We start from the raw sequence: 27,297 nt of genomic DNA, 5'->3' as shown, positions 1-27,297 counted from the left end.
TGGGAGGTGTTTGAAGGCAGAATATTTAAAACACCATAATGGGTTTGGAGCAGGGGGTTACAATAAGAGGTAATATTTCTTGATAGGTTAGTTTACATCCTTTGGAAACTGTTTTGGATCCAGACCAGAAAAGTGAGCAAGTCTTAACCAGGACTTGGCTGGGATGACACGCAAGCAAGGGCAAAAAGCAGAGACCCAGCCCTGCCTACACACATGCAGCCCCTCCAGCAAGTAATCCCCAGGGACAAAATAAATCGGAGGACTGATAGTGTAGTTCTGCATGGATTTGCAGCTGCCTCAGCCCAGTTCAAAAGCAAGCTTCCCACTTCTTCCTTCGCTTGAGCCAGTGCTAAGGGCAGAGAGGAAAACCTGAGCTGAAACAAATACCCTCTTCTAGAGGGGAAACTGGAATTCAGTCCTCGACCCCAGAGAGACAGGGCCAGGTACAAGTATTTCCCCCAACTCCCACCTGACATGTTTCTTCTTCCCCAGTCCCAAAGGGTTGGGTTACCTCTGTGACAGAGAGGGCAGTTTGTTTGCGCAGCTCTTTTTACCAGTCTTTGAGGTGAGAATGTCAGCCAGAGGGTCAGGGTATATCAAAAGGGACTGAATCATCAGACCTTATAAAAACTCCATATAGGAAATATGCTTAGTTGGAATGTATTGCTGCAAGAACAGGGAGGAAGGACGGGACACATGCATGCACTGGGAAAGGGTCTCTCTCAGCTTTTGCACAGCTCCTTGTCCCTATTTATCATATCAACACATAGACAACACTGTCTTTTAGAGTGAGAGATGGGGACTAAACATTTCATCACAACAAACTGAAAAATCTCTGCTGCTTTTACTTGGATGTGGGAAACATTCACTTGCTTTTGAATACAAAACTAAACATACATTTGTGAACCTACTGTTGCTTTCATGTGGGAGCCTCAGCTGAACACAAAGGATTACATTGTGCAGCTACAAATGAATAGAGCACCTAGGATTAAAGAGATTTTATTTAGCCACACATGAAATAGTAAAGCTGATGGCAGCCTCTTGTACAGGAAAAAAAAATCCCAAGTAGTTTAGTGAGCACTGGAACTAACAAAGCTGCATCTCCTGTGTATTTGTATATTGTGGTTGATTGACTGGGGTGTCTAAAATGGCATAAACTTCATTTGAAGCTTTTCATACAGATCAGGCACTTATTAGTGTTTTCACTTTTATGGAATATTTAAAAATCTAATAGGGCATGAACCCATGTTGTAACTTTTCCTGTTAGGGTCTGTGATAGGGTCTCTTTTTGCTATTAGGCCACATATTTTCACAAAATCCGTAGGGGTGTAATTACACTTCTGCCAAACTTGTCTGAGATCAGCCAGTGGGTTCAAAAGTTATTAGAGAGATGGACAGACAGGCAGACAGATGCAGACACCATGACCACGTAAGCCTCATTTCCATTGGAAATCAGGCTAAAAGAACCTATATTGAAATTAATTTTTAAAGGGGACTTGATAGGCAGAGGAACAGACCTCTGCAAAGTGCAATTTCTAATTTTAAGTGAATTTCATGCTAGGAAAAGCTATTGATGACAGTCTGGAATACTAAAATGCTCCCTTCTGCCTAAAGGAGAGGAACAGCACAGGATGAGCTCTGGTGCCCTGCCTCATCCTTGGATTTTTTAAGCTAACTCACACAGAGCACAGGCAATTGCTTATAGAGAGGAGACAAAGAGCAGCTCCAGCAGCAGTGTCCCTTCAGTTTTTTGTGCATGTGAGCACTTAGGGCTAGTCACATACGTAAAGTGCTGCAAATGCCTCTGAATATTTGTATTTCACTGCTGTCTTGCCTTTATCCCCATTGGCTTGCTCATCCCTGCCAGCTCTGTCCCTGGGCTGCAAGGGGGAAGCACTGCTTTTTATCCTTTGTGTACGCACTGCAAACCACAGTGGGGCCTGAATCTTGATTAGGGCCCCCAGCAACTATTGCATACCACGCAAAAATCATAATTTAACATTACAGCCCCTAGTCTCTCAGCTAGGACACGTGTGTTGAGCCAGGGGTATTTATTCATGCTCCCAGCAAGAGACTAGGAGCAGGGCGGTTTTATTCCCAGCTCTGACACCAGCCGGTTGGGCAGCCTCGGGCAAGTCGCTCTGTCATCTTCCCATCTGTAAACAAGGTACCCACCTCCTGCTTTTCCGGAGTTGCTGAGCTTCTACTGCTGCTCTGTAAGGGGATTTGGAGAGGGCTGGCTAGCAGCCAGCTTCGGCTGACAGACCATGGCTTGCAGCCTGCATGGTGCTGTGCCTGCACCCTTGGCCCCACTCGTGTCCCCCCATTCCCACAAGCACCCCTCAGGTGGCTGCCACGTAGGAAAAGGGGGGTGAAAAAAATCCTTTTAAATGGGCTTTTGCATTTGCACCCCAAAATCTGCCCATGGCCCAGGCTCTCAAATGCTGTGGTCAGGGACACTGGTCCTGGCCATGCCCGGGGGACAGCCACCCCTGTCCCCCGGGGGCCAGGGACACGTGCGGGTCTGGGAGAGGAGTAGAACAGAGGGGACAGCCGTGTCCCCAGGGAGCCAGGGGAGCGTGAGAGGGCGGTGGCATGGCTGCTCCACCCGTCAGGGCGGGCTCAGGCAGGCCAGGTGAGGCAGTCCCTGCTCTGCCTTTCCCTCCTTCCACAGCCTCCCTCCCGGCCGGCACTGCAGGTGCCGGCAGCATGGCGGAATCCCAGGTGCTCCTGCTGGACGACTCGCACGTCAACGAGAAGGTGACGGAGGCCCAGGCCCGCTTCTACTACAGCGAGGACCAGCGCCGGGCCCTGGAGGTGCTGGTGACCCGGGGCGAGGCGGCTTACAGGGAGGCGCTGAGGAAGGAGCAGCTCCGTGATTTTCTCTCCAGCCAGGAGCTGGAGGCCCTGCGGGGCAGTTGGCGGGGATACAACGACCCCCGGGAGGGCGGCAAGGTGGTACGGGGGCCTGGCGGCGAGGCCCTCTCGCTGGCGTACTGGCCCGAGTGCTCGGACACGGAGGTGCCGCCACTGGACCTGGGTTGGACCGACAAGACGTTCTACCGGGGCATCAGCCGGGTGGCCCTCTTCACGCACCCCCGCAAGGAGGAGAGCGCGCCCCACCTGAAGGAGGTGGTGCGGGAGATGATCCAGCAGGCACAGAAGGTAGGGCAGGCCTGGCCGTCACATGAAGCAGGCGCCCTTGATGGGCCGCCCCTGCCCGCCTTCGCACAGGGGCTGTGGGCACCTGGGCAGAGGGCCCAGCTTGGCGTGTATGTGGGGTGGAAGGGAGGGGAGAGCCCGCTGCAGCCAGGCTTTCCTTGCTGGCCCCCTCCAAAGTGGGAAGAGGGTGTTGGCCCACCAGCTGGGCTTTCCCTGTGGTTCATACCTGGTCACGTTATGGTTTGCCAAAGCTGATGCCCAGGATGGGTTAAAACCCCTGCACCATCCCCCAAACTGAGGTTTTATACCCGTGTTTTGCCTTTCGTGGTTCAGTGGCTCAGGGGAAGATGGGTCATGATGCTGTGCCAGCCACTCTCCTGTACGTGCAGGTATCCCTACTTAAACACAGGGCAGCAAGTTTGTTTACGGGGTGGTGGTTTTGGGGTTTATTTTTTGTGGTCTCAATACCATCCAGCCTGGACTGCAAGCAGTCAGAGTCCAGACAATATGCGGCTGCTCCTCCTATTTATCTTTGGCTGGAAAGGACTGTTAGTGGTGACAGGGCACCTCTGGCAAGAAAACAAACAGCTCTGATGCTACAAAAGCTTGCTTTGAATAGGTAGGCAGCAACATCAGGGTTTTTCTAGGTCTGGGTGAAATTTCCAGGGAAGACCACTCAGGAGATGATCCCCTTCAGAGCTGACATACAGCATAAGGCACTTCATTCCTGCTCTTAATTTTGCTGTTTTCTGGGTTTTCTTGCTTTCTAATAGAGTAGTTATTTCCTTCTCCACTCACTCCCACCCCACCCCCACCCCATCCACCCCACACACACACCCCTGCAGCACACACTATATGCGTAACCTTTGCAGATTTGTTAAAACCAAATCTTCTGGGAAACACAGAAAACTTTCCAGTGTGGCATTAATCCAGCAGGTGATTTCCTCAGCTCTCAGCTTGCAGAAATACGTGCACACCCCATAATCATGTTCAGCGACTGGTGTGATCAGTTGTTTAGAAGAGCCAGAAGCTGTAAAATGCTTCCACGCCAATTTACTGCAACTTCACATCCTCTTTGGACTGCTGCAAATGCCCCCACAGCCTATGCAAGCACTGGGAAACTTTGCTCTTTTTGATAGCTGTGCCTGGCACCTAAAAGTAACTAATTCCTTTGTAGATTTTTATTTTTTCACTGACTGGACGAACTGTGCCCCTCCCAGCCCAAAGGTGGTTTCATGTTTAACAGCCTTTTACGTGTTTAATGGTCCTTTTCATAGATAACTATGCCCGTTGTGTTCAGCTGAGCTGGGCCTGGCAAAAAAGTCTCCAGGTAGCAGCTTTTCATTCAGCAGATGAGAGCAGGTTTTGGATTTTGGGGGTTTTTGGGGGCGGGGGGTCTAAACAGATACTAGTAATACGTGGCACATGTCTGTGGGTGGCTTATCATCAGTGTTTTACAAACATATGTTAATTAAGCACTGAGATTGGCAAGTTACTGCTTGCCAAACTGTAAATACCTATGAAGAGCTAGGCACACCTATGGGCCCTACAGATAAGTTGTTATCCACAGGATAGGTAGAGAAATGGGGAGAACCTCTTGCAGGGGTCAGCACTCATGCTCTGACTTGCTGTATTTGGGAACGCTTCTAGATAATCTGGACAGATCACCAGCTGTGGCAGGGGTTTGGGAAGACTAGCATCCCAACAGTGAGGCTGCCCCCCTCACATTTTGCTGGTTTGGAGGTGCCATCTGCAAGGCAGCTCATCCGCTTTTCATACAGGAGTGCATTTTTCATGCGTTTACTCCACAGTCTTGCAAAGAAACCTGAACCGACCCAGGGCCCCAGAGCCTGGAGGGAATCATCCCTTCATATTGCGAGGCCAGTACTAACAATTAATGGTCTGTCCAGGACATGGTGTAATCTCTGCTGTCATTGGACTCATCGCAAATGGAGGGGATGGAAAGAAAACAAATTCACACTTCTGCTTTCTTTCTTAATCTGTTCCCTATGTGGATGTTCTTATTTCACATTAATATTATCTGGTATCCTTGCTCCTAAATAACTACATCCATACCACAGTGTATGGAGGGGAGAGGGAGTATAACAGGTCTGAATTAATGCATGAACTCTTCATGCCTTTAATTATAAGCTGCCTGTATATAAAGTTGTTCGGGAATAAAGTGGCACAGGTTCACCGTATTTTAATTTTCAGAGGTTCTAGTAACATTCCCTGCATCTTGCTGCTTTGTCCTGGGAAGTGAGAACCAAAGCAGAACCTGAAATCCACTTCTGCATCGCAGAAGTTATCGAGGGACTTCCTATTAGTTTATAATGTAGCTCCACCATAGCTCACCTGTATCAGGAACCTACATGTTAATGATAAGTATAAACACAATGTCAGCTCTTTTTCTTTTTCTAACAAAGAAAAGCTTGTGTAAGCACTGTTGACAGAAGGAGCCTGACGGAGAAGATGTGTTGGTTGTTGTTGGTTGTACAAGCAGAGACTCAGCAAACACAGCATGGGACATTTACTGTGGTATCACTTTCTCAAAAGCAACTTGTTCAAGGGCATTTTTCAAAGGAAAGAGGTCCCTGGTGAGAATTACTCCCCTTTCCATAGGGGGCTCCTGCAACTTGAGCCTCTTCCAAACTTAAAGTGAAGAAAATCCTACTGTTCGATCCAGTCTTCAGCTCCATTAACACCTGTATGTGCCGCCCCCAGCACAGTTTGGCTTGTCACTGTGACCCCAGTGGCTGGAAAATTAAAATTTAGGCAACCCTATTCCCAACATACTATCAGCTTGAGAGCTCTGACCTGGCAAGTTGATGTTTCCCAGAGGGACTAAGAAAACAGTAGTTTCCTATATTCATAGCATTTCACATGTTGGGGAGAATAACTCCTTGAGGCAGAAAAGTGAATTGATATTTTTAATGGTGTAAAGGATGCAGAAAGGGAGAGAAAGACAAAACACATAAGAGCAGCATTAAAGTTGCCAATAAACTTCTTGGGTTTGTTGTTACTCATCCTATGAATATTTAGGCTTGTCTGTCACGTCAGTGCAGCCTTTTGCTTTTATGTAAAATCTATGCCTGGAAAGAGGGATTAGTTTTATACCAGAAAAAATGTACATGTGAAGAGAGGGAACAATCATTTTGCCTCCAGATCTTGAACACACACTCCCCCAGTCCCTTCCTGACAAATATGAGAAGTTTATGTTTGAAGTCCAGAAGACATTCCTCGCAAAGCCAGCCCTGAGAGCATACTTCTCACAAGGAACAGAGAAAAGGAAAATAAAATTATTCTTGTCTGCACTACACACCATGGCTGAGGATTCAGACCCTGATTCCTCTGCACATTCATTCTTCCATTACTCACCTTCTGAGTAAGTGTTAGAGCTGTGTTTTTCACTCTTCTTTTCTTTTTTTTTCACTATTTTCAGTGTTCTTCTTTGTTTAAGTGGATCCTTACAGAGGCAACCAAAGTTTCACAATACAGAGGAGAAACTAGGTATTTCGTTTTGGCATTCCTCAGGCTGCTGAAATAAGCCATCTTCCCCTAGAAGAAGGAGAACTCTCAAAAACATTTATTAAGTTCCTTCCAAAGTGCAACAGGAGCCAAGCCAGAAAATTACATGATTATTGGTAGTGCCTGGGCATGTACATACCTGTATTTTTGTCTCCCCTGTATCCTCTTCCTCCATATTCTGGTATGAGTGCTCTCCTTTATTTTGCACCAGTGTGATGGGCATCCCTTTCAGTTCCTAATATTTTATTCAGTTATCTGTCCACTGTCTTTTTGTTTCCAGATTATTGCAGTGGTCATGGATGTATTTACAGACCGGGACATCTTCCGTGATATTGTTGATGCAGCATACAAGCGCTGGATCCCAGTCTACATAATTCTAGATGAGGAGGGTGTGAAGCTCTTCCTGGAAATGTGCAGATGCCTTGACCTCAGCGACTTGCAGATCCGGGTAAGATATTCAATATTGAACCATTTTCTCCTGCAGGTCAGTGGCCTTTTTCAGTTGTAATGAATCTTTGAACTCACTTGGACAGGCAAATGCATCTCTTACAAGTCACATTAGAGCACTTAGATGGGTTGATGGAACATAGAGGAATAAGAGAGTGGCTTACTAATACAGAAGCAAAGAGAAAGGAAAGATCTGGAGGTTTTTGCCTTTTACCTGAGACAGGTGAAAGTATGTAGTTTTTTGGCTCTTGTGACCTAAAAATTCCTGTTTGGGAATTAAAATGTCTGAGGAAATTCCTGTAGGTCTCCTATGCAAGGATTCAAACTAGAGTTTAGAGTAGCTCTGAATCCCAGTTATAGGGCACATATACCCTGTGAAATCAACAATTTCCTATCCAGCAGTGATCATCTGGGGGTGAATGAGTTTTTAGTCCTCCTTTGCCTGAGAACATCAATGTATGCCTTCTTATAGTGCATGCAGTATAGCAGAGTAGACAGCCTAGCTTGGCAGTAGCAGCTTCAACAGGATCTCATTCATAAAATCATAGAATCATTTAGGTTGGAAAAAACCTTCAAGATCGTTGAGTCCAGCTGTTAATCTAGCACTGCCAAGTCCACCACTAAACCATTTCCCTAAGCACCACATCTACATGACTTTTAAATATCTCCAGGGATGGGGACTCAACCACTTCCTTGGGCAGCCTGTTCCAATGCTTGATAACCCATTTGGTGAAGACATTTTTCCTAATATCCAATCTAAAACTTCCCTGGCACAACTTCAGGCCATTTCCTCTTGTCCTATTTCTTGTTAATTGGGAGAAGAGACCTCCTTTCAGGTAGCTGTAGAGAGCCATAAGGTCTCCTTCAGCCTCCTCTTCTCCAAACTGAACAACCCCAGTTCCCTCAGCCGCTCCTTCTTTGGATATGCTCCAGCAACTCGATGTCTTTCTTGTAGTGAGGGGCCCAAAACTGAACACAGTATTCGAGGTGCAGCCTAATCAGTGGCAAGTGCAGGCAGATGATCACCACCCTAGTCCTGCTGGCCACACTTTCTGATACACGCCAGGATGCTATTGGCCTTTTTGGCCAACTGGGTACACTGCCAGCTCATATTCAGCTGGCTCTCAACGAACACACCCAGGTCCTTTTCCGCTGGGCAGCTTTCCAGCCACTCTTCCCCAAGCCTGTAGCATTGCATGGGGCTGTTGAGACCAAACTGCAGGACCTGGCCCTTGGCCTTGTTAAATCTCATATAGTTGACCTCGGCCCATCAATCCAGCCTGTCCAGATCCCTCTGTAGAGCCTTCCTACACTCAAGGAGATCAACACTCCCTCCTAACTTGGTGTCATCTGCAAACTTACTGAGGGTGTACTCAGTCCCCTCATCCAGATCACTGATAAAGATATTAAAAAGTACTGGCCCCAATACTGAGTCCTGGGGAATACCACTTGTGATCGGCCACCGGCTGGATTTAGGTCTGTTCACCACAACTCTTTGGGCCTGGCCATCCAGCCAGTTTTTCACCCAGCAAAGAGTACACCCATCCAAGCCATGAGCAGCCAGCTTGTCCGGGAGAATGCTGGGGGAAACAGTGTCAAAGGCTTTACTAAAGTCTAGCTAGATAACATCCACAGCCTTTCCCTCATTCACTAAGTGGGTCACCTGGTCATAGAAGGAGATCAGGTTAGTCAAGCAGGACCTGCCTTTTATGAACCCGTGTTGACTGGGCCTGATCACCTGATTGTCCTGTACACACCGCATGATGGCACTCAAATGATCTGCTCCATAACCTGCCCTGGCACCAAGGTCAGACTGATAGGCCTGTAGCTCCCCAGAGCCTCCTTCTGGCCCTTCTTGAAGATGGGTGTCACATTTGCTAACTTCGGTCACCTGGGACCTCCTGATTAGCCAGGGCTGCTGATAAATAATAGAAAGTGGCTTGGTGAGCACTTCCACCAGTTCTTTCAGCACTCTCAGGTGGATCCCATCTGGTCTTATAGACCTGTGTGTGTCTAGGTAGTGTAGCAGGTCGCTAACCATTTCCCCTTTGATTATGGGGGCTTCATTCTGTTTCCAGTCCCTGCCTTCCAGCTCAGGGGACTGGGTACCTGGAGAACAACTGGTCTTACTATTAAAGACTGAGGCAAAGACAACATTAAGTACCTCAGCCTTTTCCTCATCCTTTGCCACTATGTTTCCCTCTGCATCCAATAAAGAATGGGGATTCTCCTTAGCCCTCCTTTTTTTGCTAATGTATTTATAGAAAAAAATTTTATTGTCTTTTATGGCAGTAGCCAGATTAAGCTCTAGTTGGGCTTTGGCCCTTCTCATTTTCTCCCTGCATAACTTCACAACATCCTTGTAATCCTCCTGAGTTGCCTGACCCTTCTTCCAAAGGTCACAAACTCTCCTTTTTTTCCTGAGTTCCAGCCAAAGCTCTCTGTTCCGCCAGGCTCATCTTCTTCCCTAATGGCTTGTCTTTCAGCACATGGGATCAGCCTTCTCCTGTGCCTTTAAGATTTCCTTCTCAAAGGATGTCCAGCCCTCGGGACTTTGCCCTTCAGAACTGCCTCCCAAAGGACTCTGTCAACCAGTCTCCTAAACAGGTCAAAGCCTGCCCTCCAGAATTCCAGGGCAGTAGTTCTGCTAACCACCACACCCCGCCCCGTTACTTCTCCCAGAATCGTAAACCCTATCCTTTTGTGAGCGCTATGTCCAAGTCTAAGATGGCCTCCAACCATCACATCACCCAGAAGCCCTTCTCTGTTCACAAACAATTCCATTATATACAGACTTAAATCCTTCGTGTGTTTACAGTTAGTATTGTATTCTTTACTTTTTTCATGTTTTTTAGTCACTGTCTACTACACTGTCTACTACTACAGAGTAGTTGCAAATACTGAAAAAGCTGCTAGGTTGGCAACAACCTACAGGGTGCAAAACTCGCACCTCTTGTGATCCAACGGTTCTGCTGAGCAGTGGAGAAAAAAAAAAAAGGTGCCTTTTTGCCTGGAGGAAGGGCAGGTCTTCCATAAACACTCAATTAATAGTTTTTTTAAAAATGATGACCAAAACTCAAAAAGCTCTGGAGGATATAGAGGCTCATATTAACAATTTTAGGAGAGCCATCTTAAATCTGGATGAAAATTACTTGCATATACTTGAAGAATGCTCCTGTGAACTCTACCACTCTGCTCTGAGTTTCTGGACTACTTCATCAAAAAAGACATCCAGCCAAGCAGCTTTCTCATCTTTCTCCAAAGCAGAGATGGAAGTTCTTTCCTTTGGTGTCTTTGAAAGCAAGACACAGACATCATTATAAGAGACCTGTTTCAAGCTTCAGGGGTATTCTGTGGCCTAGGCTCGCTCTCTTTGGTATAAAACTCTGAAATCACAGCAGTGGTTCCGTTTGTGCCACCACCTGTTTTCCAGTACATTTCTCACCATGTCATCATATGCAGGAATGATGACTTCAGTATTGCATGTTTTAACTCCTGGACAGAGTGAATAAAAAGATGCCCTGGCATTTTAGAAGTTGCAATGGTATTGGAGAGGTGAGTTCCTTTTCGTCTTCCTTCTCCATCTTTAAACAGTAAGTGGTCCCCTTCTGCTCTTCCTCTTACCTCTTTTTCCATAGGTATCTACACAGACTTTACACTCCAAAACCAGTCATCACAGTGGCATTCTACAGCAGTGGCTAGGTTGTGCAGCAGCCTAGTTGCATTACAATATCACTTTTTCCAAAGAGGCAGAGTTTGAATTGATGCCATTCAAGGCAGAGGAAAAGTCTTCTGTATCCCTTCTGTGCCTCCCTTCTCTCACAGCAGCCCTTGCTATGTTTTTCATTAGACTCCTTCAGCTAAAAAAACTCCAAATACAAGCTGAGCTGAAGGAGGTACACTGAGGAGAACTTTTTAACTTCCTTCTTTGACCTAGTTGTTCACTGCTCTGCAGAGCTCCAGCCCACAAGGTGCTGTCCTTCAACTTTTCCCCCTCTTTTCCCAGCTATCTTGTACTGTATCTTAAATTCCCCTTAAGTTTATTGTATTCCTTTTTCCAGTGTGGCTAAACAGGCTTTAGTTAACCTTGTTAAGTTTAATCAGTTTATTCCTGTCTCTGGTGCTATGGAAAGACTGAGAAAAGTGTTTCTGTAAGGGGAAACAGGTCATTTGCCTCTTAGTATCCTGCCCAAGGCTGCCTTGGATGTATCCATGCTGCTGCTTGGGTCACTATGGCAGAAATCATACAGTGATTCCCCAAACAGCAGGCTTTAGACACCCAAGCTGTCTCCAAGTTGTCTCGAGCAAGTTTAAGGCTTCCCCTGAAGGTCTCCCCCCACCCCACCTCATTGATGTAATGTGTCTGGGGTTGTTTTGAACTTCTAGTGTTGGAGACCCAGATTTAAAGCAAGGAAGCAAGCTGGGCCTCTGGTCTTGTTCAGGCAGAATCATTTTGTCCCACTTTGCTTGATCACAGAGGGTGTTCGAATTGCTAAGGAAGAACGAAAAACTCTAGTGCAGTTAACTCTAGCATTCACTCATTTCTTATTTATAACAAATCTTTCTCCTAGCATCCGATTTTATGTCTGAGTTTCCTCTACAGATTTTCAGCAACAGGGAAAACATTCCCTCCTTACATTGCCTTTTGGTGTAACTATTTTTCTTTCTTCTAAAAGATTTTAATCAGTGGGCCACAGTTTGTCAGCAAAGGAATTGCAAACTCTTCCTTCCTCTCCTTCTTCCCACCTTTCCTTTGGAATGCTTGTGCAAGATTTACAGGACAGCTTTTTTTCAGAAAGTTGCAACAATATGGGATGTAACTTAAGGTTTAAGGCAAGTTCTGATCCCAAGGAAAGAGAGAGACATGATACACTACCATGGGCTGTCATTGCTGCAGGGTCAGGATGCTTATTCTGTCTTCTGTCCTCACTGGAATCTCAGACTGCTCTGCGATTCCTGCCCTTTTGTTTCCATTGCCCTCTTCATCCAACACAGAGTGAATACTTCAATTGTCCTAATACAGGGAGATTTAATGTTAACACTGGATTTTACCTTTTGTCTATGTACAGTGCTGGGCATTTTCACAAAATTCCTGGCTATGTATCATTTTGAGATGGCAAGGTATCATGAACTGCTGACAGTCTCACAGGAGGAAAACCGCTGTAGGAAGACAGTACCTCACTCTGCAAAGACAAAAAGTTCTTTAATGACTCCAAGCATGAAATGATAAAAACTCAATTTTTGTCTGAAGGCCAGAGATCACTAGAAATGCATTTAAATTCAACCATTGGTACATTCATCCTGGGATGTTAGCAATAGCTTGTCTTGTGTGTGTGAGTCATATGGCTTCCTGAGCCTACAGGACATGGTTTGCCAGACTTGTTATGTTTGACACAAGAGTGTTCTCCTGAGATCACAATGAAGCTAAGTTCTCATAGATATAAAATTCATAGCCCCACAAAAAGTCCTCTTTCTGTTGACCTGAGGGTGAGTGTTCTCACCAGTTTTTAGATGAGTTCTCTTCATCCCCATGCTTCTGCTAATGAAAACCCCAGGAACCGACATTCCTGCTCAAAGACAGGGAGTTCACCTAGAGCTCCAAGCAAGCCCAGGGAATGAGTTATCTGCAGGCAGTTCACCTTCATTATAATTTTCACATTTCTTTTCCCAACATGCAAGGAGTTCTTCTCCTCACTCCAGGAATTCTTAAAAGTTTCTGCCTAAGAAATTTTTGGAATTTCATTTCAGGATTTCACGCCTTTACCTCAAGCTTTCCTCATCCAATCCTAACTCAAGTGAGTGAGAAGCTGAATGTGATGTGATGCAATGCTGTTGGTTTTTTTAATTATGTTAGAGAATTCTTCTAGGTTGCTTGTGAACTTTCAAAAATGGCAGCATACAAAGCTCTCTTTTTGCAAAGACCAAAATAAATAATACCCAGTTATAACCTTGACAGGCCAAGTCCAGCTAGATGCATTCCATCCTTCTACTTGAATACCTGCAAGTTGTACTATGTTGTCAACAAGCATACCTTTTCCAGAACCATTCAGGGTGAACACATAGGATAAGTCCACAGTATTTTCCAGCATCATTTAGTGGCTGCTTCCAGATTGTGGCTCCTTTTGTGTCCCTGTGTAGGATGAGCACCTACCACCCATCTCTCTGACCTAGAGGTCTGATTACCAGAAATGAGAAGCCTGCAGACCATGAATAAGAAGGGTTCCTTGTCTGCTGTTACTGTCATCCTGTCCGCATGAATCCCATGTCTCTCTTCCTCTTTCCCCCTTCTGTGAATCCTCCATCTAAGATTTTAGAGTGGGAAATAATGGGTATCTGGGGCCTCCCACTTGGCCCTGTGCTCATGTGAAGCAGTATGATAAGAGAACAGAGGACAAGAGCTACCCCAGCAGATGCCATGACTGAAGGGGTATGATTTTTCCAGGGAGAGCAGAAAGGGGGATATCTAAATTTTGAAAAATATTGTCATCTATCAACTACTGCTTTTATCTGTTGCCTCTCATTTATCTGTTTTACATCTGTTTATAGAGGTCATTCATGCCATCCATCTCAACTTGAAATAAAGATACCTGCTTGCTTTGCAATATATATACCAGTGGTTGGTCTAAGGAGGAAGGTACTCACAGGCTTCCCTGGTGGAAGTACTTGCAATGCCTTTAGGGTCTGCCCTGTGTATCTCACCCTACTCGACCCCACCTTGTGGGCACTGCTGCCCAGGTCTGTCAAGGAACAACTAAGTGTCAGTAACAACACAATCTATTACTGACTTTCTAAACTGGGTCTAATTTAACTTTCTGTGGATTCAGGGTGAGGTTTAAAAGTAAGTCACAATAATGCAAGAAAGACTGATTCCTTCACTGTTTGTATTAGGATGCTCTGTCAGGCTTGAGTGTTACCAAGCTGTATTAAGTTGCTGCTAGGGAGACATTAGTCACTGCTTCTGATGAGGAGTGGTGCAAGCCTGTATAAAGGAAATGTGGAAATTTAATGCAGACGGCAGCTTCCACAAGCCAGGATATGACAAACCTTAAGCAGGCTTCTGCAAGAAAACAGATCTGGAGGGATCGCTTATATCTGGTGAACTAACTGGTCTTCTACCCAAATCATTTGTTACAACTGTAACATTGGTGCGCCCCAAAAATGGCTGCAATCTCACCTCATTTATATTTGTCTTGCCTCTTTTGCTGTTGTGTAGTCTTGAGTATGTGAGCCCAGGCTTGTTCCTCCTCTGTACAGCTTAATATATCAGTCTACAAATGCTCCAAGATCCTTCAAGGCAGAAAACATTATACAAATAACCTGTTAAGTGACTCGATGTTTATATGACTTTGTACTTGTTTTCTGCATTTCAAGATGTATTTATGCACTCCTGTGCCTACTTTATTCAAGGAGGTTTATGCGTTCAGCTGTTTGGTTCTATGCCCTCTGTGCCTTTCTAAGTGTTACGTGTAGCTCAGTTACTGCAAAACTTCAGATGTGCTTTCTTTCCACCAAAAGATGGTGATATAACATACAAACACAGTAAAATCCACACTTACTACATGATAAGAAACTTTCTGCTCACACAGACTGATACTTCTTGATTCACAAAGGTACATGACAAGTCAGAGCTGTTGACTGATTTGAATAACAGAGGTCCTTGAGGTCCTTCTTGACACCTGCAGTCAATATTCCATGATTTGGTAAATCCCACATCCAGCTTTACTCAGCAAGGAAAAAAACTATTTCAGGTGATCATCCAGCCAACTACAAATGTTATTCCAAATACTGGAAAGAGCACCCTTTCTCCTGTTCTCTACCCAACCTGCATTCAGCATCCCACACATATGACTCACTGCTAGGCCTTGGGCAAGTCACTTTATCTTTTTCTCTCCGAGGCAACTTTCTGCCATGTTGGGAGCATTAATTAGCTAGTGCCCACACAGGACTCCAGACAGATCAAGCAATAGATGAATGCAAAATAGTAGTATCATCAGTTACTGTTAGTTAGAATTTGTACGGCCACTACTGTATTTTAGTGGGGAAAATAGGAGCAGACTCAAAAGGTAAGAGTTATATTCAGAAAACTGTTTTTTGAAAGAAATCTGCATTCTTATAATCACTCGTTCCTGCATGCAGATTTTTATAGCCTATCAATATTTAAGCTGTCAGTGAGGTTTATAATAATAGGACTTAGCTCTTTGTGGGTCTGAGGCTGTGCTAGCATTAGCCAAATCCTCATGATTTTCTTGCTCTGCAGATGGGGGAAGAATAAGGCAAAGGTGAATTGACTTTCCCAGAACATCACAGGGAATGGTGTCAGAACTGTGATTACACTTGGGACTATCTGACTCCCAACCCTGGATTTATTACTCCAGATCACAATACCTTTTAGCTTTCCATTGTTAAAGAGTTCTTACAGAAACAGATGGTGGAATGAAGAAAATGGTCTAAATTTGTGTGTCAGACTGACAAGATAATTTGCTCTAAACTTATACTGACAGTCAATGCTTTCGGGTTTTGTTGGGGTTTTTCTTCCTGTTAGACAGTACACATACCTATTTGGCAATTCAGCCTTATGCAGCCAAGACCCATGAGCAGAATAGCACTCAGTCCAATGTGCAAATACATTTTTACAGTATGTGTAGGCACACATCTGCTGTAGAAAACCATGTAACCTTCAATCTGTGTTTTCTCTGTCCCTCATAGTCCTTTGTTTTATTACTTGGTCAAAGGATGCAAGACATGAGTTTTGGAGAGAGTTATCTTTTTCTAACTACTTCCATTCATTTCATGAAAGGTTTTTCCTTCCTTTTCTTGGGAAATTCTTCTTTGCTGAAAGTAGAGACACTTACCCTACGCCTTCTGTGCATAGAAAGTTCTGTGGGTTTTCACTCTCTCTTGAACAATGAGCAGTCTTGGTAGACACTGTAACTGTTTGGGGTTCTTAGCAAAATTATAAAGGTCAGGGTTCCTTTTGTTATAACAGATAGAAAATATCTGTGTTTTGAGCAACAGAACTGTCTCCTCCTCTCTTCTGTAGTAATTAAATTGTCCGGTCTTCTAATTTACCCAGTTTTGTCAAGTCGTGTGTTGCTGGGATCAGAACACAAACACAAAAAGAACTTAATATAGATCTGCCTCATATGTCACCCTCCAAGTAACTGTGTCCTTTGCACTGCACAGGTGTTGCAAAGTTGTTTGGTTTTGTGGTTCTGCTAACATAGTCTGCACAAGAGCTCATGAGTGCCGTGGAATAGGGATCAGGATTCAGAGAGTGCAGACCTGACTCAGAGCTTCCTCTGATTCATTCCCCTGAACTGGGCTGGGCCTTTTCAGCTACAGCACAGGACTGGAGATGGAGGATTACTTGATTTTGAAAGTGTTGTCTCACCAGTGGGCCAAGATGAATAGCTGAAGACAGCAGGCAGGGTTACAAAGACACTGACCTATTGGACAGGGTTATAAACTGATGGAGGGGAGTGACTTGCATAGACAGGGGATGACAACAGTTCTTACGGCACTATGCTTTCCGTTCTGCAGCCCTTCTGATTTCTGGTGACTGGTATAAAATGAGCTGAGTCCCAGAAGTAGTGAGATAATGTGAGTGACGTGTTAAGACGTGGAGCTGGCAATTATCTAATTCTCTGCCCTATTTACTGTGATATTTTGTCTTTTCACCTCCCTGTTAGAATATCCGCATACGTTCTGTGACAGGAGTTGGGTTCTACATGCCAGCAGGGAAGATCAGAGGCACATTGGCATCCCGATTCCTGATGGTGGATGGTGAAAAGGTGGCCACTGGATCATACAGGTGGGTTGCTCTTGCTTAAGGCAGAGCTACATGCTTTGTGTAAAGAACGGCTTGTGGCTTTGCTTGAGAATCTTCTATCCATTTCATTCCTTTTCTTATCCCAGCCTCTGTAATCTTTGCAGCATCTGTAGAAATTGCGGTGGGATGACAGAGAAGGTGGCATAGAACACAAGCTGTTCCTGAGAGAATGGAATATGCCCATACTAGTGGACCATTTCAATGGGCTAGAGATGGTTCCACACTGCATCAGGTGGCGGTCTGCAAAGACTCCCCACCAGACACTGTGCTCAACTCTCTTCAGTGAAGTTTTTACTCTGGAGACTCCTCCTGTTGTTGCAGTGTTGCTTTTTTGAAAGGGTAAACTGTCCTTCAGTTTTCAGGCCTTTTCTTCCAGATCTGGTCTGCATACCCACTGTAGAAGAATAATAAAAAGCTTCATGTATCTATCCTGACCCATCCTGTCAAGGACATATGAGCAAGTGGCACAATGCTACATATTCCCATATAGTGTCTTAGATATTGTTAGGTGGGCTGGGTCAAGTATGCACCCAAAAATCTAATATCCATTCTGTTTCCTACTCTTAGCTTCACATGGAGTTCATCACACATTGACAGAAACATCCTGCTAGTCTTGACAGGACAGCACGTGGAGATGTTTGACATTGAGTTTCGTGAGCTCTATGCCATCTCAGAGGAAGTTAATTTCTACAAGGAACTGGGTATTGCTAACCCATTCCTTCTCGGAATTGGGAAGCCAGGCCTTCATTCCTCCACCGTGGCTCGGAAGTTCATTAACCCCAAGTATGGTTTAGTGGCAGGGGCAACCCGTGGTGATATGATGCTCTGGGCTTCACGACACAGGCAGGATAATCAGGGGAACATGGAAAAGGAGGAAGCAAGTGAGTCAAAGAAACGGTTAAACAGGTTTCTAAATGACTTAATCACCTTGGAGCAAGAGTTCCCAGAAATTGATCCACCTCTGGAGAACTTCAACAAGCTGAATCGGAGCCCTCAGAAACTGTTCTCCACATGGCTCCACATGGACCTGAAAAATAAATCCAAATCCAGAGAGTCTATTCGAGATGTGAAGAAAGAAGATGCACAGGCCAACTCAAAGCAAGGAAAACGGTTTGCCAGTGGCCTTTTCGGTCGCAAGGCCAAACGGTCTCCAGGCTCAAGCATTGAGGCCAATTCTTTTGCTAGTGAAGGACATTCAGGAGAAGACCTTGGGAACATGAAACTGGAATATGAGCGACTCAGCATTGGCCATGCCAGCGTTCGGAGCACTGGAGGCATCTCAGGTAAAACCTCTTCTTCCACCATGTTCTGCTTCTGTTTCCCTTGTTCTGACTTTGGTTGATTGGTGCAAACATGTACAATATAGGCACCTGTGCAATTCTGTTATTTCCTGTGTATTAAAATAAGTGGGATCAAAGAAGAGTAGAAGTTGTATCAAATGACACAGGCAATTTAAGTTGAAGGCAATTTAATGGCAGTCATTCTAAAGTTGGTACTTCTCATGTAAATGTTTTCTCATACTTCTCAGCAAGCGGGTGTGGGACAAAGACAGAGAAAGGTGAATGTCTCCCTGTGTAAAACAAGTCGCATGTGCAGTTCTTGAAGTGCACTGCCCTAATAAACAGCAGCAGTACATTCACTTTTGTACTAGCTAGCAGGGATACAGACAGGTTGCCACTGTAACCCCTCCTTTCCTCATTTGGGTTTAGTTGGGTGTGTTTACTGTGACAAGTTACTGGTGGAGAAGAGAGGAAAACGTGTTTATGTGGAGGTGAGGGGGCAAGGAGTGAAGGAGAGGGTGGAAGTCTTTTTATGCTCCTTTATCACCTTATGACATGAGGAAGAAGGTCATGAAAATAGAAGCTATGGAGAAGTGCTAGATCTCAATGTTTCCTCCTTCACTAATGAATGATTGATATTTTCACTAAGTCCTTCCAAGGCTCCATCCAGTTGAAGACACAAATGATAGAGATTTCTCCCAATTTATGAGTTCATAGCTAACTTCCCAATGTTTTAGATGTTTTATCAGATTGAAGTAAATCTATGGACTATTCAGCCTGGTTGTCTTCCTCTCTCAGTGAGCTGTGGTGGGTGTCAATATATCCTGCACCAGTAGGAAAATAAACTAGCCCCAGGGAGAAAATTCCTCCTCAACTTGTCTGGCCAGAGACCATTCTGTGCTCTGATGAATGCAAAATGCAGGCATAGAGACTGAATTCCCTTGAGACTGCCATAATGTGAAATGGAAAGGCATTCTCCCGAGACCAAAAAGAAAAGCAAGCTATTGGGAAGGTCAACGATAGCAATTAATTAGGTTCTTAGAAATATTTCTGGCTGAATGAAGGACAGACTCAAAAATGCCAAATGAACACGAGAGAGGCACTTTAAGAAGGCACATATAGTTTATTTAAGTCTGTAGTGGACCCATTTTATGTTGTTGTTTGGCATTTGGGGAGGCAGAAGTAAACCCTGGTCTAAAGAGGTCCTCTCTCCAGATCACTTTATGTCTTCAGTGCAGACAGTATGTGCTGCTGGGCACCATTCCTCAGAGCCAGGAAAAATCAAAATCCGTGAAGACCTATGGGGAGATGTATGGACATTTCCGCTCGGAGGAATGGACCTGAGGGCTTGCACTACCCTCTAGTGACAGAAATAGGGAATTGTGTAATCTCTGATCTGTCAACACTTTGAAATATCAGAGATTCCCTGCGTTTCTCACTGTTCGCTGTTTTAAAGCAGACGGCCTGCCATTCCCCCAGCGTCACGATGCAGTTAGGCCCAGATTAAGGCACGGAAGAGACTGATGTCTTTGGCTGAACAGTGGGGTTCTGCGCCCTTCCGGGGCATTGCACAGTCAGGGCAGCTGGGGTGTCCCTATTCCTTTTAAGACAGTGGATCTGTGCCAGACAGTCTGATGCTTGGTCTGGACCATTTCCATAAAGACACTATCATGCTATTATGTTCAGCTTTTATTTATTGCCACTGCTGCTTCCTGAGGGCTGCCACCTCTTTCAATAAAAGGGAAGGAAAATTGAGAACAGGTGCAGGGAGGGCGCAGAGGTCCAGCACACCACCCTTCGCGCTGTGCTCTTCCTGACCTGGTAAGTCTTTCCAAGGAGTCCATGCAAGATTTTTTTTTTGTTTTATGCAAATTGAGAATGCCTGTTCATGGTAGCAAGGGGAGACTCTGCAGCTTTTGAGGTATGGTGTAAGCAGACTTAGGTCATTCAGCAGTGTAGAAGGCTGGAGTAAGATCACTGCTTGTATGTTGCTTTTAAATTGAATCACTATTCTTCAGAGAAAGCTTCTCTGGTCTAGGGGTCCCAAAGTGGCATGTGAAGAGAGATGAAAGCGGGCACATTAGAAAGATGGAGGCTCATGAGAAAGAGGGAAAAAAATTAGTTACCACAGAGGATCCTTCAGCTACTTGATCAGTAGGACACATTTCATTAGGATTTAATAAAAAATTCTTGAACATAGGCAAAGAATAGAGTTCCAGCTTCAAGATAAAAATAGGAGGCACTTTGTTCTTGGGTAACTGTAGGACTGACTCAGTGTTAAAAGTTTAAGTTATCTTTGAGGAGGTCTCGTAAAAACTGATGCTGTGATACTCTGGGTAACAGAAGGGAGGTAAGAAGTGGAAATGAAGGAGGGAGAAGGTGCTTGGTATGCAGTCAGGTTAGGATGCAATTATTCAGAGATCCACAGTTTGAAATAGCTGCCCTTACCTTTTGTAAAGACTAAACAGCACACTTAAGCCCTGTGGGCCTGCCTGTGCACACATCCTCCAAAGTCACTATTAATTCTGTAATACCACAGAGACACATCCCACCTTGCAAATGCATAGAGAGACCAGATCCACACCCCAAGTAGCTCGCAGAGTAATTGAAAGACATTATTCAAGCAGGCTAAAGGTCAGGTTCGGCCTTGTAAGAGCAAATGGTGATGAAGAGAATCCCAACTGAGAAGGAAAGTGATGAAAGAGCATTCTGCGACAGAGTCTGAAAATCTGACTGGGTATTTACATGCTAGCAAATGACACCTGCAAGTCAGAACTGGGAGTCTGGAAAATAAAAGAGCTACAGATAGTAATGTCCTAAACTAACTGTCCAAATTAACATCCTGAGGTGTTGTCCTAGCACACTGCATGGAGGTTGTGCTTTGTCTTACAAGGCTTTCTTAAAACCACATCATCAAATTGACACAACTCTTGAATTTCCCTGTTGCCTGCTTAGGAACACAACAGTAGCAGCTCTGAACCTGACCAGAATCTTGTTAATTTTAAGCTGCTGCTGGGCAGACTGTGATCAGCAAAGACACTGACGTCTGTGTCCAGTTTCTGGGAAATACTGCAAGGGTTTGAAAGCTGTGTGCCTTTGGAAGGCGCTGGCTTTTTGTTTTGTTTTCTCCCCTGCAAGAAGCAAAGTGGGCTCATTCAGGAGGGTCTGCCATCTTGAGTTTCTCTGTACATTGGCCTTCGCTCCTCATAAGCGTTGGTTGCAGAATGTATATACTTAAAAGCAGGATTTCATGTTTTACTTTTGGGTACTTCTTGCAACAAAAAGGGATTTACACGGGGCACTGCAATACTGCTGAAATAGCTGCCTAGTTATCACCAGTGTTCTTCAACCAAAGTGGGATCATGGACAGGTGGTAAATGGAATTTTCAACCTCTGTTCTAAAGAGAAAGAAGGAAGCGTTGTTGGGTACATACAAGGAGGGTGTTTGCTCTAACTGTAGCGAGATCTGCAGAAAAAGGTCAGAAGGCAAGAGTAGAAAGTGAGAAAAATAAAGGAGATGGGACCTGAGATTAAGCACAGGAGCACAGACACTTTTGAAAGTAAACATGAGGGTCTTGAATGTAATACAGACAGGGAGGGGAACAGGGATGGTGAGGAGATAGGAGTGATGATAAACTTACTAGTAACATACAGAATGGATTGGGGGATACAGGAGGTAGAATGAAATTCCATGGGGTGGAGGCAGTAGCATAGAGAGCAGCCACAAAAGTGAAGGATGGTTGCAGTGCAGCCTCCCCTGTGGATATCAAGCAGTTGCAATACGGGATAAGGTGGAGAAGAGAAGGGGGAGAGGAGAGAGGTCTTTTCTTCCCCTCCTCCTCTAGGTGAGGAAAATGTTGATCAAATACTCACAAGCACGGGAGTGACATGACAAATGATTCATTTGAAGCCCAGTTCAGAGGTAGTGCTTGGGTTAAAAGCTCCCTCATCTCAGCAAAGCTGAGACTTCTCCATAGCATGTCACCATGACCTGTGGCAGTTTTCCCTCCCCAATCTCACTCTGTACTGGCCACTCGCTCTGAGTGCTTGGGAGATGCACACATACCTACCTTCTGTAGAAATACATGAGTGGGGTCTGCCCTTCTTCAGTGTGACTGCAAGCCACGTGGCAGCCCCTCCCAGTACATACCACCCTGGGCTAGATGTCACGTAAGCCTTGCTGAGCTCAGCACAGCAGAGCTTCCTTACTTGCAAAAGCCTATGCAAACACACTTTAGTACAGTGCTTGAAAAAAATATGCTGGGACATCCAGACCAACATCTGGCTGTTATGAAGGAGATCAGACAGCAGTACAAGCATTGAGAAGTACAAATACTGGGAGCAGAAGGAATCCATAGAGTGATCAATGGAAAAAAAACAAGATGGTAAAAAATTGGGGCAGTGTACTATGATACTTAAGTGAGAGAGCCTGAGGCCTCAGGATTTCTCTTGCAAAGGAAACGATGGAATTACTGGCACTTGAGATGTTTAAAACTGGATGTGAAAAAAACGTCTCCTGAGAATATGTGTGGAGATCAAATAGATGAGATGACCTGACCTTTTTTTTCCCCCCCCCATCCCTCACTCTTTGGAAAACCTCCCACCCAAGTCATGTCCAGACTGTTTTTCAGTGCCAGCTGGGACCTGAGAATACACCAAAGCTGGCCTGGGTACAGGCCAAAGCCTGGAAATACTTCTCCAGTGGTTTTTTCCACAGTATACTCTGAATTTGCTCTGATTTTAATGCCCTTTCATTTCACATTAGTAGGAAACAAAATCACGAGAAAGTGCAGAGTAACGTAGGTCTAGCACAAGGTGTATAGTAAACAATGAGAGAGGATTGAAGCATGAGTCCAAACTTTATCCAGGTCTTATTTACTTAACATTAACATTACTTTTAACTTCTTTTCATTCCAGGTAACCTGGGTCCAAACTCCACTACCAGCGACAAAACCAAACAACCTACCTGTGTGTTATCTTGATTGGGAAGGATTGTCTGGAGAACTGAAGACTGAACAAGCTGGAACAGTAACCTTTTGATTGATTTTGAACCTACAGCCATGTCCTCACACAGTGGTCTGTCAACCCACTGCGCGGTCCAGGATGCACCTGGCACCCCCAGTTAAAGCACATTTACTGGGTGAAGCGTAGACTTTGGATGGTCGGTCCCTTAAATGGGGGTTAGTGATGAATGTATTATTCCATATGTCTGTGTGCACACATATTTTATATATAAAACCAACTGTGATGACTGGTCTCAGAGCTCGCTCTGTGTCCAGATATATGCAGGAGATTTTCTGACTTACTTGTGCTGCTACTTCAGTCTGTCTAGCTACAGACTCGGAATCACTGTGTTGCATTGTTTACTCTACTGCATTGCAGAAATGTATTGGTCTGGCTGGAAGGCTAAATCCAATCGAAGTGGCAAATTCTGGGTGAAATAAGGATGTTTACAAACAGCGTAGCAATCCTTTGTCCACAAGGAGTCTTCCTGTAGATTCCTGTCGTCACTTATCCACACAGAAATGAGTGGTTGGGGAGAAGGGCTTAGCTAGCAGAGGCTAACAGATTAGTATCTTAACTGTTTCATGTCATAAATATAGCAGTCGAACAAAGTGATTTAGCAAGAACATAGTAAAGAGAAAAAAATGGAAAATAGGGGGTTGTTTAACCTGCAGTCGAGACTGGGTCAAGAGAAATGTCTTCTAAGGGGGACTGGGCAGGATCTGGGAGGAATAATGCAGCCTTCAGTGGCTGTTACAAAATCCTGTTTGTGGCTCATTCAGCAATACTTTGCCATTCATGGAAACTGAATGATTAAGGAGCACATCTTTGAGGCTTGAAAGAGGAAGCAGAGGAGGCATACAAGCTTTTCAAATGTTCCTTTTTTTTTTTTAAGTTAACCTTTCCAAACTCTGAATCATGCCAAAATCAAGAGCTTTGATCCATAAGAAGCACTGCATGCAATCAGACCAAAGGCCATCTAATCTGCTATCCTGTCTCTGAGGATAGCCAATAACAGGTGATCAAAGAAGCATAAAATATAAAGCTTGTATACAGAGGTCTTTCTCTGACACTGTTCCAGCAGTCTATGGACTTTCTGAACTGGCAGTTCCATCTGGACCTGGCCTTAATGAATGCACTTAGTCCCTTTTTAAAAATCCTTTTCTACTTTTGGCCTCCACAGTGTTCTGCAGCAATGAACTCTGAGTTCATTGTGTGGTATGAAAAAGAACTGTTGTCAGGCTGTTCTAATGGGGTTTTTTTTGATGATTTCATCAAGTGATTCCTATTCTTCCCTGTCAGATGTAGTGATGACCGCCCCTATTTCTTGTCTCCTTGCCACTTGTGATTTTACAGACCTATATCATATATGTCCTCAGTCATCACTTTTTCCAAGTTGCAGGTTCATGATATACGTAGCTATTCATTATATGGGACCTGTTTGACACCTCTGTCCTCTTGTTCACTGGCACTTTTCCAGTTCTACCCACTAACAGAGTGGAGAAGTGGCTTGTTTTTGTTCCTTCAGTGCATGGATTGGTGTTTCACTCTGCTTTCTTGCCATCTAAACTACACACTCTGCTGTCACAAATAAGCCGTCTTGTGATACCTAAGAAAAATAAATCCTAATTGTAAGTAGAGACCTGAAAACTAACATACCTACTTGCCAAAAAAACTATACAGACATCAGAAAAACATGGGTTTAGTTTTCTTTCTTTTTATTTAGAGAAACCATTTGGGTTTTTCACTGCACAAGGAACTAATAGCAAAGGCAACTGCTACACTCTCAACACAGAACAAGCTGTTCCAAAGACTCTTCTAGGTGCTGGGTTGCAGTAGTGGTTGTTACACTGAAACAGCTGCTTGTAGTTGATGACAAAATGCAATTGATTGATTGATTGATTGATTGATTGATTAACTGCCTTTCCTGGAAGTGCATTTAACTTGAATGGCAAGCGGGTCTGTTCTGAGTTTACCCTGTAGAATCTCTTGGGACCCTAAAATACCAAAGGTATTGTGCCCTGTGTTAAACATACTCATCCTCATTCAGTGGGTTATATGTTTGCTACTTTATATAGCTATTCTACATAGCCTTCTGGGAACAAGCTGTAGTTTTACAGCTGAGTCTGTCAGCTCCTATTATCAGCAGTGTTTAATAAAATTGTTCCTGGTAATGGGAGAAAAGAGGTGTTGGAAATGACACCATTGCTTGGACTTAGAAGTAATTTAATACATGAGTTATCCTGTTGGCTTCAGGTGTACAGCTTGTGTGCCAAAAGCTACTCGCTGTATGTTTGTAGGATTGTCTAAAATAGATTGATTTTGCCATACTTCCGTTATTCTCCAGATGTTTGGGAGATATTTTTTTCTCTCCTTGTATTTATTTCACTTTGTTAGCAGAGATCAGAGATAAGTTTGTCAGGCCAACATTGTTCCACTTTTCGTTCAGATAAGAACACTGTCATCTGGTGCTTCCTTGTTCTCCCAGACTTTTTAAATATTTATTTATTTTTTAAATTGTGCAATAGGTTAATTAATTAATTAGTACAATGTTGATATGTATGGTCAGGTTTTCCAGGAAGTCCACTATCTCTTTGTTTTTATGTCTTTATTGCTTCATCTTGGGTGGAGTGACTTCACAAATAGTCCGTGAGGCTGATTTCACTTGCCCTTCCTTTCCTTCAGTGCTTACTTATTAAAATGCTTTACTTTCTCTTCCCTGTGATGGATGTGAGAGTACTTTTCTTTAACCTTTGTCAACTAACAGGATCTCCTTCCCACAGAGAGTCTCTCATCTGTTTCTCTTCTGTTTTGTTGCCACACCAGTTCCTGAAAGGTAGTGTTCACTTGTTTTTAAATCCCTTCCCCTGTCACAGAAGTGAGTCTCATGCCTTGACTCTAGGGGCTAGTAGAATTCCTTAGGCTTATCACGCACTGTTTAATTACTTAATTTGAGAGAGCAAACTTGCTTTCTTGCATGATATGAATCTGCTCCTTAAACTCAGCATGACTCTCTGGGGATGCATGCAGCCTTGCTTATCCAGACTGGATGTTTCAGACTCTGGTGGAACTTGTTCTACCCTGAAGATAAGATCAGCTGAACTTGGACTATTTGGCTGCTCCCATGGCAACAGATCTGAGTCCAGGTGAGGTGACCGCATTTATTTTGACTAGTTTTGCTAACTGTGGTTCTTGATGAGCTCTAGAAACCTGAAGCTGTGACCTGTAAAATGAATCTGTATCACTCTTTAGATAAAATGTGGGTGATGGTACTGGGGGGCAGAGGGGCAAGATGCAGTGGTTATGAATTCTGTTGGAAGTCTGCTAGCGGAGGCTGAAGGTACAGCAGTCTTCAAATAAGCTATCATTTGGTCCTTGTCCAAGAAGCCACCTCTTGCTACCTAGTCACTAATCTCCCAAGGGGGCAGGAAAGATGGGAGACATTTGTTGTTCTGTTGCTATTTTGAAGAACAAGATTAGCTCTCTTTGGTATCTGTGTCCTGACCCTGGACAATCCCAAGAGGATGCCTGTTCTCCGGATCTTGTTTACTCTTTGGCTTGTCAGCCCAGGTTTGCTGATCAGTGTGGCATACCACGGGGCCTATGCTTGCAGTCCTGGTTTTGGACAGAAAGTGTTGAAGCTGGGGCTCGCAGCTCTTTCTTTCTGGCATGAAATGGTGAGTGGTTCTGAATGAGTCTCTTGGCTGAACGTGTGCCTCCTGGGTTTCTTTTGGTATGCATTTGTATGTTTAATGTAAGTGTCCAGTGAATTATGCCAGAGACCTTTTCTAAGTCAAACAAATAAACTCTTTACTGTGTTACATTCAGATAGTTTGTTCATTGGTGTCACTTTTAATTTCTCAGCTACAGTTCCTGGTTTTGGGGGATTTTTCTGCTTATTTGTCAAGAACCTGTACTGTCTGGATTAGAGCAGGTTTCCATGTAATACATGGGACATCTTTGGCCAACATGTGGCGGTGCCTGTTAAAAGATGTGTGGGCAGCTAAATTCCCCACAGGTACCGTGTCTTGTGGCTTTGAGTACCTT

General features: G+C 44.4%; 1 protein-coding gene across 1 annotated transcript; it reads left to right on the top strand.

Annotated features, from left to right (window-relative positions):
* Window positions 1-2,676: 2,676 nt before the first annotated feature.
* FAM83F (family with sequence similarity 83 member F) lies at window positions 2,677-27,297 on the top strand. The gene is made up of 5 exons (XM_064453954.1): window positions 2,677-3,165; window positions 6,971-7,138; window positions 16,827-16,948; window positions 17,534-18,249; window positions 23,164-27,297. Exons 1-5 carry the CDS (start codon window positions 2,710-2,712, stop codon window positions 23,226-23,228), a joined length of 1,527 nt encoding a protein of 508 aa, XP_064310024.1. The 5' UTR covers window positions 2,677-2,709; the 3' UTR covers window positions 23,229-27,297.

Source organism: Phalacrocorax carbo, chromosome 1, assembly GCF_963921805.1.
Source record: "Phalacrocorax carbo chromosome 1, bPhaCar2.1, whole genome shotgun sequence".
Taxonomy (NCBI): domain Eukaryota; kingdom Metazoa; phylum Chordata; class Aves; order Suliformes; family Phalacrocoracidae; genus Phalacrocorax; species Phalacrocorax carbo.
This window is presented reverse-complemented; position numbering and strand designations above follow the sequence as displayed.

Bases quoted from the DNA above. Each gene is read 5' to 3' on its own strand.
- FAM83F (XM_064453954.1), top strand. From the start codon at position 2,710: ATGGCGGAATCCCAGGTGCTCCTGCTGGACGACTCGCACGTCAACGAG. The intron at 7,139-16,826 runs GTAAGATATTCA...CCTCCCTGTTAG, and splicing joins TCAGCGACTTGCAGATCCGG to AATATCCGCATACGTTCTGT. The intron at 18,250-23,163 runs GTAAAACCTCTT...TTTTCATTCCAG, and splicing joins GAGCACTGGAGGCATCTCAG to GTAACCTGGGTCCAAACTCC.